Source organism: Prionailurus bengalensis, chromosome D1, assembly GCF_016509475.1.
Source record: "Prionailurus bengalensis isolate Pbe53 chromosome D1, Fcat_Pben_1.1_paternal_pri, whole genome shotgun sequence".
NCBI classification, from domain to species: Eukaryota; Metazoa; Chordata; class Mammalia; order Carnivora; family Felidae; genus Prionailurus; species Prionailurus bengalensis.
Window position 1 is genome coordinate 98,700,509 of NC_057346.1, and position 15,030 is coordinate 98,715,538.

Here is a 15,030-nt window from a genome sequence, read left to right on the forward strand (position 1 = left end):
ATGTTTTAATAATGAAGTTCTGCCGATAATGCGTTTAAAAGCTCATCATCTAACACAGTGTGTCTAAAAAGGTGTAACTATTTCTGAAATGTTCCTCAAAGCACTTTCTGGGGTCTGAGTAAGCTTTGCAGGAAAACAGATGTGTTTTCCCTTGTGTTTTCTGAGCACAAGATTTTAATACCTAGCTTTTTAGTGGAAGGTCTGCTGCATTTATGAGCTGTCTGGATAGAAAGCCGGGTGCTCTATGCATAAGGATCCTCTGTTCAAGAAGGCCAAGGCAGCAGGAAGCCTCTCATACCCCACCATCTGGCCAGCCTCTCTGAATCATGGTCAGCCATCCAGAAGCAGAAGATTCAGGATCACTAGAGACTATTTTCAGATGAATGAGAACTCAAGCCTGAGCAATTAGAAATAGGTCAATGACTTTTTAAAGCAACTTTCTTAAAAGACGATGCTTTTCTTTGCAAAATTCTTTTCTCATCACTGGTCTTTCTTTAAATAGAATATGGTAACTGCCTATAAATCCTTTCTCTTGTTTTTAGAAGTCTTCTGTTACAGAACTCGTAAGTATTTTTGGAGGTTACTTGTATTTCTCTAGCCTTGAATTCTTAAGAGAAAATCTGACTTTAGAAATATAAATGAGAGGCTTCAACATCTGAGCTAAAATAAAATGTCTGTAGTCTCTAGAGTTAAAAAATGCTTTTTAGAAATTTTAATTTTTTCATTTGGCTCCTCATTATCTGTAATAACCAGGGGAAATCTTTCAAATGAAATCCTTTCCCTTGTTTTGTTTACTCTTCCTGACTTTCACAGCCGTATCTTCATCTGGATTCTTATTGGGCCGAAACTAATAAGGCATTTTCTGTGCATTATATCTCTGTGCTTCCTGACTGAGACCAGCAGAACCCATCTGTGAATTTCTGCTTCGGAACCAGCAGGGGGAGCTCACTCACACGGGAATCTGAATCCCTCTGCGCAGGGATGGTAGGAAAAACAACCCAACTTTCTTCAGTAAGACTGGCCCTTTTGCTTTATGGATAAACCATCACATGATAAGCAACAGGTTACGGACAATGGTGCTGAGATAAAGAGAAGAGTTCTTGAGAGAATGTATTTAGAGACAGCCCGGCCTCAATGGCAAGGCCACTGTCCCCAAGCAGATGCACGCTCTGCCTGTACCTGTTTTTCAAGGCTTGGCTTGCTAAGCTGTACAGTCTGAGGTCCAGCGAGTCTGGTCCCTGGAGTAGCTATCACAATGCTGGTGAGCTGGGCCATAGGGAACGTTTTGGCTATGGTTGCAGTCTGCCCATTGACGACACGGACGGGATGGATGGAATTCTGGGAGGTAGGGAGGGTCGTGGGGGTGAACTTGGTCAGCATGACAGGCCTCTGGATAAGTTGAGGAGCTGCAAGCATGGGAGGAGGTGCTGGGGCAATAGGAATGTTATTCTGGGCCACAGGCTTGGGTCGAACCTATGGGGAAAGAGAGAACAATTACTGTATTACTTCAAGAAATTTCATAAGCCTTGTAAGTCTAAAACATTGCCAGGTCTTTTATACTATATATGTGAAATGGTATTGAGTACCAATATTTATTAATATTCATTTTGGTGTTATTAGTCCTATACATATCAGGATATATAATCTTATAGAAGACTCATCAGCTCTTAATGGTGTCCAAACGCTACCCTACAACATGGTTCTTCTGGATCCAAACCTTAGCTCCTTCCCCCATACCATGCTGCTTCCTCAGGTTGAGATCAAATGCCTAATCCAGAGACTGGTCTCACCCAGAACTTGTGCCCAGTATGGTAATAATGCGGCCATCGATCTTAATTCACATTCTAAATTTCTTCATGTCCGTGAATTCACTTCAGCCCAGCTCCTTGCTCTCTAACTCCCTGTTCTCGGCCACTCCCTCTCTAAGTCACATTTGTGGACTTCCTCTTCCTCTGCCCAATCCTAAACATTAAGTGTTTCTCAGAGTTTTGTTCTGGAACCTCTTTTTTCCCCAATCTTCTCACTCTTCCTGGGGTTTTTCACCCATCCCATGGCTTCAATTACCATCTATGTACTGAAGACGTCCATCCACATTTGCATCTCAGGACCAGACATTTCCGAATATACTCAACTTCCTGTCATGTATCTCTACTTGGAAATCTCGTAAGAAATTAAAAATCAGCATGGCTAGGGGTACCTGGCTGGCTCAGTCAGTGGAGCATGAGACTCTTGATCTCAGGGTTGTTAAGTCCTAGCCCCATCCATGTTGGGTGTAGAAATTACTTAAAAATAAAATCTTTCAAAACAACATCAACAACAAAATCAACATGTCTAAAACTTACCTGTTTGTTCCTCTAACCCTCTCTTCCTCCTATTACCATCACCTTGGCAAATGGCTTTCTTGCTAAATAAATACACTTCAGAACCATTCTTGATGCTTCCTACTTCACCTCTACTTCCTAAATCCTTCTCAATTATGGCTACTTCCTAGGTCCTTACTGCCACTTATGTTTGGCTTACTGAAACGGTAACAAAAATTACAATGAAAAACACGAGGTCAGCCTTGCTTGGGTTCAAATCCTGGTTCCTCCCACTTACTAGCCAGGTAGCCTCAGTAACATACCTGACTTAAGCCAGCATTTTTCAAATTTTCTATACAGTGACCCTATGGGCAAAATCCTTTCCCCCAATGCATGAAATTTTGACCTTCAGTTAACGCTCCAGCTCTGTTCCCCTGGGAACCTGATTAAGGGTAAGAATGTCAACTATGTTACCAGGCAACATCGCTTACGGTAAAAATGATCCCTCACTGCTAAACTGAATCCGAACTGAATCTGAACAGGGAGCATTATAAATACTTGATGGGATGCTCTGCTTTGGGCTTCATGCAGTGGGGTGACTCTTGTAACCGGGCATGTCCACTGGGAGGACCCTGAAAGCCATGCCTACAGAGTTGTTACAAGACGCACTGGCTCTTGTGAAGCATAAGACTATTGTGCCAGGCTGGCTCTACCACGGTCTTCTTCAGGATCTCATGTCCCCGCATCTCAGCAATCACTAGACGGCTGCAGAGACTGCTATACGGGCTGAAGCAAGATATCTTGACGCTGTCCTGCTGGTAAGCTCTGGTTTTTGTCTCACATCGTTCCAAGTACACTGGTACCAAGTATGGGCCTGGACAGTCTTGTGAGTCTGAATATTTAGCCGAACTTAAGATGCCCCGGTGGTGTGGGGCGCCTCGGTGGCTCAGTCAGTTGAGTGTCGGGCTCCTGATTTCTCCTCAGGCCACGATTTTGCGGTCGGTGGGTTTGAGCCCCGCGTCGGGCTCCACGCTGACAACGTAGAGCCTGCTTGGGATTCTCTGCCTCCCTCTCTCCGCCCCTCCCCTGCGTGTGCATGCTCTCTCTCTCAAAATAAATAAACTTTAAAGAAAAGAAAAAAAGAAGAGCCGGTGGTGGCTGCTGCAGACACACAGTAGGGAATACATTTCACACTGTAACCAGCACACACATATAGACATATGTCTGTATCTCTACAAAACAAAAACTTCACGAAACATTACATGTGTGCTAGGTACTCTACCATTTCACATTGTTTTGCTGATTTTATTTAAAAACTCTGGTTACAACACATTATACTGATTTCACACAGCCTACTAATGGGTCATGACCCACCGTCTGGAAAACATGGGCTAAGCCCTACGTTCCTTGTCTAAAAAAAAAAGTAATACCTAACTTTCACAAGGCTATTGTGAAGATTAAAATAGATAACCCATAAAAAGTGCCCAACACAGTAGGTGGCACATAGCGGGAGTCTCTAAACATTAGCTGCTATTATTGTTGATGATGTCCTAACTATACCTCCTGCCCACAGTCTTGATCATCTTCAATCCATTCTCCACACAGTGGCAAGAGGGAATTTTCTAAAACAAAGATGTGATCATTTCAAGCATTTGTTTAACAATGCTTTCATGGATCCCCATTGCTCCTGGGTTTGTCCCAGGGCCTTTTGCCCAAACTCCTACACAGCCTAGAAGGCCACAAGATCTGGCACAATGGACCTCTCCAGCTTCACCTCTTGCCTTAGCCTGAGTCAGCCATATGGCCCACTATGCCTAGCCACACCAAATCTCCTTTGGTTCCTTAAGCTTACATGTATCTCTCCATCCTGGATTTGCATATATGCTCTACCCCCTGCCTGGGACATTTTTGTTCTTCCCCCAAAATTTGGACAGGCTAACTTTACTAGGATTTTAAGTCTTAGACTGAACGCCAACTCTTCCATGAAACTTTCTATAAAACTTAAGAATGAGTTGGGTGTCCCTCCCACATGTGGTCAGACTAAACTGTACTTCCCATAATGGACACTGTAATTGTCTGAACACATGTCTGAAGCTCTCTGAGGACAGAGAACAGTCTGTCTTGAAAACTGGCATATCCACAGTGCTTAGTGCCTTTTTTGATATGCAAGGTATTTATTAAGGATCTACCTGATAAATGACTGAAATCACCTTCTCTCACATTAGCAATGCCCATCCCTACCACACAGGCAATTCAGAAATCACTTAAGGCCACTGAACACAAATTTCTTTTCTCTTCTCTCTTTGCCTGCCACATGGGGCCTCAGATGGGAACTCCTAGCCTTTCTACCTGGCAAGTCAAGTCCCCTCAAAACCCAGACTGGGGCAATCCTGACACTCTGTAATGAGAATGGTGAGTTCAGTCCGATTATCAGGAGAATATGGGCAAGCAGAGCTGCTTGAGCCCAGGTAGAAAGTTCCCTGTGTAGACCCCTAGTCTAAACCTCTATAGGCAAGGCTTTGTGTTTAAGTATGATGCCTAATGCCATCACCTATCACAGTAAAACTAAATGGTTTCTACGAGTTAGTTTGGCTATTGTTTCCTTCCCTACTCTCTTTGGCATCTAGGAAAAAAAAAAAGTAGTAATTATATTCCTTCCCCACTGGTAGGCAGGTTTGGTTAAATTTCCAGTAAGTTAACATTGTAAGGTTTATAATGGTGCTATCTTAAATTTTCCTTTTCTTCTCATCCCTCTGCTACTGCCTTTGGTCACTGCCTAGAAACCCTGGTGATAAAATACGCCTCTTCATGGTACAGAAATCAGCAGGTAGAATCTTCAGCCAAGTCAGATCTGAACACAGCTGAGCTGATAAGCACACTTCAGGCTGCTTAGAAAGGGCCCATGAGGACTTTTGTCTTGGCTAACCCATCATTGGGCCTGTCACTAATTTACTCACCTGTGGAAGAAAGTTTGGACGTGGAGTGAGTCGAGGAGGGGGGATAAACTGTGGTACTTTGATGGGCTGAGGAGGTGTTGCCTGAACCTGCTAAAAAATGGGAAACATAAATAAACCAGAGGACAATAGTTGTTCAATATCAAAGCTTAGGCGTTCTTCAAGTAATTTTAGCATCGCTATTATCTGGGTCAGATAATCCTTTCTGAAAGTTTTCATTGTAGAATTACCCATCTGAATTCACTCTGTCTTGAGAAAACTGTCTTACTCTCTCACCTGCACGCTCCAGCCTACAAAATGAACCTACCGCATTTCATTTTCCTTACCTGCCTCATGTAAAACACAGCAGGCTCAGCAATCTTAGACAATTTCCTTTGACATTCAAGAACTCTTGCATGTACGTATTATAAAAATCAAGACTGGATCCAAAGTAAAATCAAACTTGCTGCCTGGCCAAATGGGCTTCTTCCTAATAGAAGAGCTTTATCTAGTGGTGAATAGCTTTGTTCCTGTAGAGAACTCTCTAACTCTCAGCATTTGGCTGAGATAGCTGGTTGCTTCTCTCAAGATTCCTGGTAAGTGCTGAAGCGTCACTTCACTGCTATCTAGTTTCACTCGTCACTGGTCATCATTCAAAAACCACCAAGAGCTCTTAGCTGGCATTTTAAGAAAGGACTTTTCCAAACCACCATTTGGTTCTATTTACCCCAAGCTTCAGAGAGCATCCGTTTTTAAATGGTTTTACCCTAGACTCTCATCAACAATTTTGGTTCAAGTACTTTTTCTTCAAGGGATCTTTTTTCTGATGGACCTGGGACACGGACATAGTTAATTTTTGGATTTCTCGAATATTTTGTAAAGCACCTCAGCTTGCTCTGGGACTTCCTGGGTGCAGCCCATTTCAACTAAACTAAATTTGAGCTAAAGGAATTCAGCAGGGATTGAGTTTTCCCCAAATCGGTAATACAGAACCAGAGAGTGTAAGCATTCGAGTATCACAGGAAGGTTTGCGAACAGGTTGGAGAGAGATACATGAAACAGTGTGGCATGCTGCTATGAAGGACATTCCCCCACAAGCCAGGTCATAACTTTGACCTCAGGTAACGCACTGCATGCGTTTTGGTCCTTGGTGTCGAGGACACTTCTACAGCTGTTTGAGCATCCGGCAGGAATGCCATACTCCCTTGTCAGCCCCAAAGGCAAAACTTGGTATGGTTGAATGACGGAGACTAAAAAAATCCAGCAGGGGCATAAAATGGATATACTCTACAAATGCATATCCTGAACCCTCTCATGTGGACACACATGAGTAGCAGCTGCTGGCTTACCAGAGTGACTGTGTTTTTTGCCACAATTTGGACAGCCTCTGCCCCAGGCCCAGTGACCTTACTAGACGTCTGGAGGTTGACCGGTGTGGTCTGCACATCAGTGCTGAGCACAGCCTTCTGACTGTTGATGGCGGTCACCATAGCAATGGTAGGTCTCTGGCCCACAACAGAGGCAGGCATGGTCGCAGTTGCTGCTTTCAAGACGAGAGGTAGTGTCTTTGTGGTAATCATAGAAGCTGTAGTTACAGTCTTCTAGGAGACATGGAGAACAGATATTAGGACACTGAAGTGTGACCCCGCTAAACAATATGCTGCTAATCCCCAGAAGAAAACAATGCAACGATTCTCATGATCAAGTTTCTCACTAGAACATTTCTTATGGGTACGCACAGCACACTTCTGACTATAGGGAAGGATAATCTCTAGTTTGTGCCAGGGTTTTCAAAGTTAGCTTCCAGTTCATAGTAATAACTACAGACAGATATGGGCACAGGATTTTCAACAATGAATGGGGTGGGTTTACAGATAAAGAATATGAGTATACCTATTTAGTCTGGTTTTTTATTCTTTTCTTGCTCTCAATTAATTTAAACTCTGTAGAAGTTGCAAATCAATGAGGTACACATCATCTCTATCTTTAATTGCTACAACCTCATCAATATGAAGAAAGGCATCATATAATTCTGGTTATCTGCCTCCTGTGACACAAAAGCTGGGATGAAAGGACAGGGTCTTTTCATTCGAGTGTCACCCTAGAGAGGAGGAAGGGAAACTCGCGTGAGGATTTGCACAATTGTTGCCTCAGAGGCAGTAAATCCCAAACTCTAGATAGTAAAACCTATTGACCGACTAGTTTTATAAACACCGGCTCTCGATATCAAAGGGATGTGAGTCACTAACTACCATTTCTTCTCCGGAGGACTGCTGCAGAAGCGATCAAAGATCCAGTGAGATATGACAAGGTGGAAACAAACACCTGCGTTTCAAAAAGGCTTATAGATCAGAGGATGAACAGAGGTGGCGGGGCTGACTGATGCTCCCCGAAGTGCCACTGTGGCTCTGTAGCCGCAGTTTCCAGACTTCTGACTAGAGTAATTAAAGGGGCCAGCTATGAAACAAGAAAACGCAAACAACCTTGCTACGTGGCACACACGCCTCTCTCGTGCCGCTACTCACTCCAGATCCAAACGTTTCAGGGACGTGAAAGTTTATCTGGTCCAATATGCTCGTGCTGATTTTGACACGACTCCACCTTTTTCTTCTTATTCTACACTTGCACTGTCCAGTTTGGTAGCTACCGGCCACACATGGCTATTTAAATTCAAATTAAAACAGAATAAAATTAAAACATCAGTTCCTCAGTCACACTGTCTACATTTCAAGTGTTCAAGAGCCACTTGTGGTTAGTGGCTACCAAAGTGGACAGTGAAGATTTCTAACACCACGGAAAGTTCTACTGGACAGCACTGCTCCAGCCCAGTGAAAAGGACCCCGCTGGCCCCGAAAGAGATCTGGACGAATCCCCTTGTGCATTTCTATTTCAGTGGCGGTGTCAGAACTTGTGTATTAACTTGTTTTTTTCTAGGTAATGATTTCTATGTTCTGCCGTAAACACACACGTACGTTATCTTTCAACCTCTTTATTTTCTTTCAATGAAAACAATTAATGACCTCGCCTCATCTAACCCATCGTACAGCCTATGAGCAATCCTTATTAATGCTTGTAATTAAAATCACCCAAATCTTTGTTTCCTCTTCTCTAGTCAACAACACAGGCGCATCTCATTGTCCTTGCCACCGCCTCCTCAAAGGTGAAATGGGAGTAAGAGGGGAATGCTGATATTTATCCTGGGAAGTAGTGGGTCATCTGCTATCTATCCAGGATAAAAACCAAACCAAAGCTAAATGCTACATGTCATTAGAAATATCACGGAGGGGTGCCTGGGTGGCTCAGTTGGCTGGGTGTCAGATTTCAGCTCAGGTCATGATCTCGTGGTTCGTGAGTTCAAGCCCCGCGTCAGGCTCTGTGCTGAGAGCTCACAGCCTGGAGCCTGCTTTGGATTCCGTGTCTCCCTCTCTCTCTGCGCCTCCTCCGCTCATTCTCTGTCTCTCCCTCTCTCTCAAAAATAAGTAAACATTAAAATATTTTTTTAAAAAAGAAGCATTACGGGAGTGTAGCAGGAAGGACTGACTTTACATTGCCAGCTATTTATAATAAGTGTTTTTATTTTTTATTTTTATTTTTTTTATTAAACAAAATTTTTTTTCATGTTTATTCATTTTTGAGACAGAGAGAGACAGAGCATAACCCGGTGTGATATCAGCCCTATCTTTCAGTTTAAGACATTAAAACACAAAGAACTTTTCAAGCGGTAAGCAAGTCACACAGATGGCATTCCATCTTGTTCCCAGCACAGGTTATGGAAGTAAAAGCTCTAATCAGCAGAACTCACTGACATGGGTTTTAAAAAAATGGTGGTGCATACTGTCGCTGCTTTGAAAGAGGTCATGTAATTTTGTTTGAGGCGTCCTTGGTTCACGTAAATTATCACCAATATTTTGAATAATCCTAAAGTGATTATGCTAAAAAACGGAGTAAAACCTCAAACTCACCTGAATTATAATACTTACCATTAACCGCAACACTTAAAAAACCCTGAAAGCTAACAAATTTGTTTGTTCGCATCTTAGGTTAGCATTTTATTCTAGTTTATATTTATTTGTAGCCCATTTCACAACATGTATTCTAGCATCTACATAATCCTCTGTATACACAGGCACAAGACCTGGTGCTATAGTCACCAATGAAAACTTTCTGAAAAATGTATTTATGGGGCGCGCCTAGGTGGCTCAGTCGGCTAAACGTCTTACTCTTGATTTCGGCTCAGGTCTTGATCTCACAGCCCCTGAGTTCGAGCCCCACATCGGGCTCTACGCTGGCAGTGCAAGGCCTGCTTGGGATTCTCTCTCTCCCTCCACCCCTCTGTCTCTCTCTCTCTCAAAATAAATAAATAAACTTAAAAAAAAAATATATTCACTAACTAGTTATTGACACCAGGTATTAACACAGGTATTGCTTAAATCTCTACCCCTGTTCTGGTGCTTACTGTATTCTAAGTACCTGGAAATATAAACACAACTCTTGGGAGTGTTAGAGTTTAGATGACAAAGAGAATCCAGAATTTTGAAATCCAAACCTAGCGAAAACCTCTGACCTTTTGGCAAGAAGAAGAGAAGTCACAGAGAGGAAAGGTGTCCAACAACAAATAAAATTATTTTTCTGGAAGCTGTGGTTAGTGTCTGGCTGGCTGATGCCACCCAATTGTGATCAGCTTCAAGATAAGATAGCAGTTTCCACACGGTTTCATGAAGAGGTTACTTTTGACAAAACCCAAAGTGCACCAACTAGAAGTTAATGCCGAAATACAGGCCAAGAAGCACTAGAAGCAAAATCCTTTTTATTTTATTTTATTTTTTTACCAAGTTATTATTGTTGTTTACCTGCAGAACATGAGGTACTGACTTAAAACAGACAGGCTCTAATGAACAAATGAGAAGTTAGAGGGATTATTACTATGGGCTCTAATGAACTTCCATACCTATTTTAGACTCTTTTTGTTTAATTCTGAGTGGAAGGTAACTGTTGCACACTCAGACGACTGCAAATAGAACCACCCCAACCCCCTTTTTGTCCCTAAGGGTTTATTTTCTATTTGGTTTTTTTAACTGCATGCTTCTTTCCATTTGTATTACATCGTTAAAAATGACAGGGTTGTGAGAAGTTGAATAGAAGTTGAAGGGTATACCTGCATTCAACTCTTCCTATTTTTTTTTCTATTTTCCTTCTTTTTTTTTTTTTCTATAGATTGAAAAAATGTCAAAATCTACATACAAGGATGAGCTTGAGTTAACTGAGTAAAGGGAGCTGGTCCCCCCACTCCCCATGCCTTGGTCCATGCTAGAATAAAAAACTTTCTCTTCCTAGCATGTCCTCTTTGTCTGCCTTAATTGCTACTTAATAGCCATTCCTTTCTGAACCTAGATATTTAGTATAGGGCATATGCAACCTCCCATTCATTTGTCCTCGAGTTCACGAACCTTTAATGACTCCCTATGACTGCCCCAAACCCCAAAGGTTCTGTCTGCATTGGAAGGCTTCTACAAGCTAGCCTCTTTCTCCCTTTCTCTCCCAGAGTCCATGCTGCAGCCACATCAGCCTCCTTGCTGTTCTTCGGGCACGCATTTACTGTTGTGACTCCATGCTTTTGTCCGCACTGTTCTCTACATCTGTGATGCTCTCCCCCTCTGCTCCCTCACTGAAATTGCATTCATCTGTCCGCATCGTGCTCAAATGCCACCTCATTTATGAAGCATCTCTGATCCGTCTAGTTAAAATTACTCTGTCCTGTGGTCTTTTCACAGATCCTCACTGGTACTTTCATTTTATTCTTCTTTGTTAGTGGTTTACATTTTCCTCTCCTCTAAACTTTCAAAATTCTCGAAGACAGAGATTCTGTCTTATTTGTGAATCTACCTTCTACATTGCCTAGTACGGTGTTTGCATATAATAGAGACCCAGTAAACATTTACAGAATGAATGAAAACGATGGTAACAGACTAGATTCTAGGCAGGGACCAGGACCACCAGAATCTAGCACACGGACAGCATCCAACAAATATTGGCGGTTTACTGTAAAGACAGAAACCAAAAACTGGAGGGTCTTTTGGCTTTTAACGTTAAAGGTCTGCATTTAACAAAACAATAATATAAAACAAGCTTAGCTAAATCTATTAAATATATCAGGTGGGCTACCAGGTGGAGAGATGCCATACAACAGTTTTGAGGATAGCCCCTGGCCCCCTTACCGTCCCTCACCATCCCAAAGCAGCACAGAACTGAGATTACTAGGGAAGGGAACAGCTATCGGAAGTATTCCATAAGTATTTCCTCTGATTTGTAGGACAGGGAATGTTACTTGAACAGAAAGTTCCCGGCTTAAGAGAGAAAACTCCCACATACTAGGAAACAATGAATTCTACCACATTCCTTCCATGTAAACACTTTCTGATCAAACTGTATTTTTCCAAGAGAACAAACTAATCAACTCCAACAAAAGTAATCTGATAAGCAGTCCTTCGGAAGAAATACAAATCCTGGCCAGGGGGTTTTAAAAGCGGGTCTGAATGCCTCATTTTCAAATAGCCTCGAAGTGGAGATGATGGTAAAATTTATACTCTAGCTATCTGATTTACAAAGGAATTACTCTTTTTCTTACTTTGGCATTTTCTATAACATTGGCATTTCTTTTTTTGGTATTATAGGGCAGTACAGAAGAGCAATGGATGGACAGACTTTTTCACCGGAACATCTGGGTTCAAATCTTGGCTCTACCACATACACCACCTCTATGACTTTCGGTAATTACTTAATCTCTCTATGCCTTGGTTTTCTTTTCTAAAAAATATCATCATCATCATCATCATCATCATAATAGCCTTTTTAGGGTTCAGGTAAGGACTGTGTATGTTATTTACGTAAAGCACTCAGGAGAGTGGCAGTAAATAGCAACCTCCACTAAATGTTACTTCTCTTTAATAATCTTTAGTATGTTTAGAAGTAATGTACTCTTCACTTGCAAAATGTTACAGATGAACCAGCCCAATGTCCGTACACAGTGAATAACCGGGTAAACTATAATCTTTTTCTCCACATATAAAGATATAGTGAAGACTTGATACTGGTGGGTGAGAGGTACTCATGCTTAGGCTTCAGAACATCCCAATGTCCTCGAAATCACGTGCAAAAATGAGTGTATTAGGTGTGAATGTGTATCATTCTGGAGAGAGGACCCACAGCTTTCAACGAAGTCTTAAAGGGGTCATGACCCCTACGAAGCAGGAGCCACTGCTCGACCATCCCACTTTAAAAGGTATGCCCACATTACACGTAGGTGTGTGGAGATCAAGCCTGAGTAGTGTTCTTAACCGAACATCGTTCGCAAATAGGTCCCTTTTGTGTATCTTGATTGCCTTTCTATCCTTACAGGCTAGTTTAAATGGCCTTTTCAGTACAAACATCTGCAGGACTGTACCAAGTTAGAATGTGAGTAAGCCTCCAGTTCTTAGTTCTAGTTTAGACCTATAGCATCCATTTCCTTCAGATTCATATGCTCATTTTGTTTCTCTGAATAATGGAAATGTATCACCCTTCTTCTGAATGTCTTTCTACCTGATTCCAAAGGCGCCGCTCCTGGAATTCCCACATCTCACTGCTAAGAATTCCAGAAAAACCATTCCAGAAGAGGCAGAGTCACACGGACTTTTAGAACAAGTGCAAAAAAAAAAAAAAAAATACTTCCAGAAATTCAAAGTAAGACCGTAGTTCTGTTCTAATTCAGAGAAGTGGTTTTCCTTTGCCACTGACTACGCTCCCCCTCTTCTTTAGGCAGGTGGGCAATCAGGTGACTCCTGCGCCTTAGTAACACCATTCCCTTTCGCCAATGAACTTCAAGTGATTTTGGCCCCGGTTCATAGTATAAAAAAAAGTAACCAAAGCAACTTCTGTCTAGTCCTAGTGGGGCTCAGAGTTGTCTTACACAGACCCCAGCTCTACATGACCAAGAGGAAATGAGCCCGCCACAGGAAGCCCGCGGTACCCCACCCACACTTTTACCTGTGAAGCGGTCAGGTTGGGAGAGGGTGCAGCTGACTGGGCGTGGTGGTGGTGGTACTGCTGTTGTTGCTGTAGCTGCTGCAGTGGTTGCTGCTGTGCTGTTTGTAGTTTGTTTTCCGATTGTGGCAATGGCTGTATTTGGAACTTGTCTGGTTGTTCTTGCTTTACTATCAGGTTCTTCCGTAGCTGTTCAACTACTCTTTTCTACCCGACGAAGACAAAAAGAAACAATATCTATCAGGATACTGTCCTATCAGCGCTAAAAACGTGCAGCAACTATACGCCTCTGACGTCTTTCTGTAACCAGCTTAATCTAGAACTTGTTACATCTAAAATTCACAGAGTCGACATACGAGGAACTGATGGCATGAGAAACAGTTTACGTATGGAGGGAAACTGAGCCACACGGATGAGAAGGAAAGATAATGGAGATCACAGAGCAGAGCTCAGATTCCTTGGCTGTTATTACCTTGGCATGCTAGTCTGGAAAGGCAATACAGCACAGCACTGAAGACATGACTCTGGAGATACAAATTTGCTTTTCCAAGTTTTGCTACTTACCAGTTCTATGTTCGTCAAGTTACTTAACCTATCTGTGTCTCAATTTCCTGTTCCGTAAAATGTGGTGATAAACAATATCCGTAGGGTTCTTATGAGTACCAAACAAGCTGCTGGGTGTAAAGTACTCACAACTGTGACTGGTACATTGTTGGTCATTTTACTTTTTATATCTGATAAAACAGACACCGGCCATACTCATTTCCGTTATTCAAACAGACAGCATGTTTCTATCTCAGTTTCAAACATTAAGCAGACTTTTAAACAGAGGAAACTTGATCCTGGAAATATGCAACACGAACAACAGTCATTCTAAATTACTTAAATGTGTAATGCGTGAGCAGGACCTCTTTGCTGGGATAGGATCTGTGAAAACACACGTTTGTTTAGGCAGAGGAGCAATTTACTTACATGGGATGAAAAACTTAAACCTAAGGTTTTTTTTGAATTTTCTAGACCCTGTTCCAACTCCAGAAAAATGCGTATTTGGATACTTTCATTACTCTAATATATTTCAACAGAACGTAGGCTCCATGAAGCAAGGGCATTTTGTTCACAACTATACTCTGGGCTAGGATTATGCGGCTAAGTAAATGTCTCTTCACAGGATGTATAAAGTGACGGGACCAGAGACCAGCAAATGACTCCGAGAACATGTAATATAAAACCAAAACCAAAACCAAAACACAACCATTTGGGGCCAGACTTGGACTGCTTCTCTTGCCCTAATGGCTGGAAGGAGGTATAAACAGCACTCCTCACACGGTCAAGTGAGCTCACCAGCTGAGATTTGCTATTTCTGATCAAAGAGACTGCCATTTTCTAATACAGATTATGAAAGGAGAAAAATAAGCAAGTGAAGATCTTTAAATAAAGGATTAAGTAAAACCATATGGCCAGGTTGATGTTCAAATTCCTGCTTATGATTCTAACCAATTTCATTGCACATATTCTCCCAAGAATTCAAACTTGTAAGGTTATTTGCTTAACATATTTGAATATTAGAATATTTACAAAATGGATTTTTAAAAACTTTAGGTCAGTACAAAATACATCCTTTTTTTTTTTTTAATGTTTATTTATTATTGAGAGAGAGAAAGAGCACACGCGTGCGTGCTTGGGCGCACGCACAAACGGGGGAGAGGCAGAAAGAGAGGCAGACAGAGGATCCTAAGCAGGCTCTGTGTTGTGCTGTCAGCAGAGAGCCTGACGTGGGG

The 15,030-nt window shown here is 42.1% G+C and overlaps 1 protein-coding gene across 32 annotated transcripts in view; it reads right to left on the reverse strand.

Moving 5' to 3' along the window:
* PHF21A (PHD finger protein 21A) overlaps nucleotides 1-15,030 on the reverse strand; it is a 196,600-nt gene that overhangs the window by 40,134 nt on the left and 141,436 nt on the right. For 14 of the 32 annotated variants that reach the window (XM_043581061.1, XM_043581044.1, XM_043581043.1 and 11 more), the window contains 4 exons: nucleotides 13,256-13,459; nucleotides 6,583-6,834; nucleotides 5,258-5,347; nucleotides 1,180-1,473 (listed from right to left, as the gene is read on the reverse strand). In XM_043581061.1, the coding sequence (XP_043436996.1) occupies nucleotides 1,180-1,473; nucleotides 5,258-5,347; nucleotides 6,583-6,834; nucleotides 13,256-13,459 (840 nt within the window). The remainder of the gene's footprint in view (nucleotides 1-1,179; nucleotides 1,474-5,257; nucleotides 5,348-6,582; nucleotides 6,835-13,255; nucleotides 13,460-15,030) is intronic. The other 18 variants (XM_043581063.1, XM_043581050.1, XM_043581054.1 and 15 more) reach the window with 5 other exon arrangements.